This window comes from Quercus suber, unplaced genomic scaffold, assembly GCF_002906115.3.
Source record: "Quercus suber isolate HL8 unplaced genomic scaffold, Cork oak 2.0 scaffold_92, whole genome shotgun sequence".
Classification (NCBI taxonomy): Eukaryota; Viridiplantae; Streptophyta; class Magnoliopsida; order Fagales; family Fagaceae; genus Quercus; species Quercus suber.
In genome coordinates this window covers 1005169-1007557 of record NW_027069557.1, presented here as the reverse complement: position 1 = coordinate 1007557, position 2389 = coordinate 1005169, and the positions used below count along the sequence as shown (strand labels likewise).

Genomic DNA, 2389 nt, shown 5'->3' with positions numbered 1-2389 from the left:
CACCTTTTGATTTCTTTTATGTGGAGGAATGTACACCGATTTGTCCTTTGGGGTAGAACACACAATAGGCACAAAATCGGGTACCATAATATGATTGCAACAAATATTTTCACCCTTTTTAACAATAGGTTTAGCAATCAAACACTTGGCATGCATCTTAAGAGATTCATTTTTAGATTTAAGATCATCAACAAGTTTGTTAGACAAAACAAGTTTAGCATCCAAGTCCATATTTAAACATTCAAACTCTTTCATCTTTTCATGAGAAATTTCAGCAAGCTTCTTATATTTTTCAACTAATTTATTGGATTCTTTGAGCTTAGCAATCAAATCATCCTTTTCACAAATGAACTTGCTCAAATTCTTTTGAAACTTCTTAGCTCCTTTCTTCAAGAGTTTGTCAACAACATCAATAGATTCAAGTAACATGTCATCACAATTATGATGATTAACACTCATAGAGGCATTTTCACAAGCATATGGCATGTTACAATCAACAACATCCATAGAAGCATACAAAGCATTATCCATGGCAAGACACACAAGGGGTCAAGGATCACACTTAGGTTTTTAAACCTACAACAAGTGTACCCGCTCTGATACCAATTGAAAGTTCAATATGGGTATGAAACACCCTTGAACGTTTAGACCCCAAATAACACAAATACCAATTCAAGTTTTATATCAAACAATTTATGTGCGGAATATGATAACAAGCTTATAACAGAATTGATAGAACAATCTAAGCCAAATATAAACACATCCACAGTAGTAAATATAAGGCAAATGTAAAGGGAAAGAAGATGCAAACACACGGACAACACACGATGTGTTATTGAAGAGGAAACCGAAGTCCTCGGCGTAAAACCTCTCCGCCGCCCTCAAAGCAGTCAAATAATCCACTAAAGAATGTAGTTGGGATACATGAATAGCAGAAGACCCTCCAAGCCTAATCTACCCAAGTACCTAAGCCCTCCAAGCTTCTTGCTCCAACGAGGTTACGCCGAACCTATTTCTTCTCTAGCTTCCCGGATTCCGCTACTTGACCATAGTATCAACCAATGTATATTGGTTCCTTTCCAAACTGCTTCCCAAAGCACCAAATGGACCTTCTCACAGACGTGGGTGTGATGAGACAAGGGTTTGGTAAATGACCTCTCAAGGGTATAACAATGGAGAGGAAGAGAGTAGAGGAATTTGTAGAGTCTCTTTAGATGAAGATTGGGGATGAATCAATCTTGTATTTCTCTAGGGTTTTCTCTCCCAAAATTCTCTTTGGAAGCTCTCTCAATATGATGGGTATAAGGGTGTATATATAGTAGGGTGAGAAGGGAATGCAAAACGTCAGTTTTTGCCAAATAGGGCAAGTTGGCGACTTGATCTCGCGGCTTGGCCAAGTCGCGAAATCAAGTCGCGACGTAACGGCCTGGCCAGACTGGAACTTTTGTCATGTAGCGTGACAGCTGGCACGACCCTTCAGCTTCCCAGTGTGCCTCTCACGTGACTGCCTTTCGCGGCTTGCCAGTCGCGAACCACCCGCGAGTCCTAGTCACGAGACTCTGTTTTTCTTGCACACTCTTGAGCATTTCTTCACATCTTCTCACACACTACCCTTACAATTTTCCCACCTAAATACAGGGTTACTAAGTGCTAAATTACAAGCAAATTGGTCATGGAATAAAGCCAATTAGATGGTTGATTAAATTCAACCTTACAATACTGAACCAGTTGTTAGATATATCTAACAGCCGAAGAGATGTTAAATTGGTTAAGCATGGAGGAAGGCTTCCTTCAAAGTTATTACCGCCAAGATCTAACTCTTCAAGTTTTGTCAGTTCACACAAATCTATTAGAAGAAATAAGATTATCATTGTTTGAGTCTATTCAATTTTTAGCTAAACATTTTCACTTTCCAAAAAGAAAAATTAAATAAGTATATGACATATTTTATTTAAAATCGTTACATAAAATAATATTGTAATATAAACCCAAAATTATGAGAACTTATTTTCTACAGCTGCCTTTGGCAAATTGCCTCAATTGGCAAAGGGTAGAGTCGGTTGTGCGGGATTTGTTTTTTTGGATTTTAGAAATAGTTTCAACTTATGACGTCTGCTCCTAATAATTGTCTTTTATTATCAAGCCAAGCTACCAGCTGGTTTTTTAGTGTAGGAGGGGATCGAACCCCAAATTATCATCAAACCAAAATGTCAATTGATTTTTTAGTGTAGACAAGGATCAAACCCCAGATCTCTTATTTAAAGATAAGAGACTTTATCAGTTGAGTTAACTAGAACCCACATAGTATGAAATTCAAATAATTTCTCCTTTTTTTTTTTTTTTTTTTTTTTTTTTTTTTTTTTTTTTTTTTTTTTTTTTTTTTGTTTTT

At 36.8% G+C, this 2389-nt stretch overlaps 1 protein-coding gene across 1 annotated transcript in view; it reads right to left on the bottom strand.

Moving 5' to 3' along the window:
• Positions 1-2389, bottom strand: part of LOC112019890 (receptor-like protein 15) — a gene marked incomplete at its 3' end in the record, with an annotated part of 12479 nt that overhangs the window by 6117 nt on the left and 3973 nt on the right. The window contains 1 exon segment of the mRNA XM_065774426.1: positions 1726-1880. Coding sequence (XP_065630498.1) covers positions 1726-1880 — 155 coding nt within the window.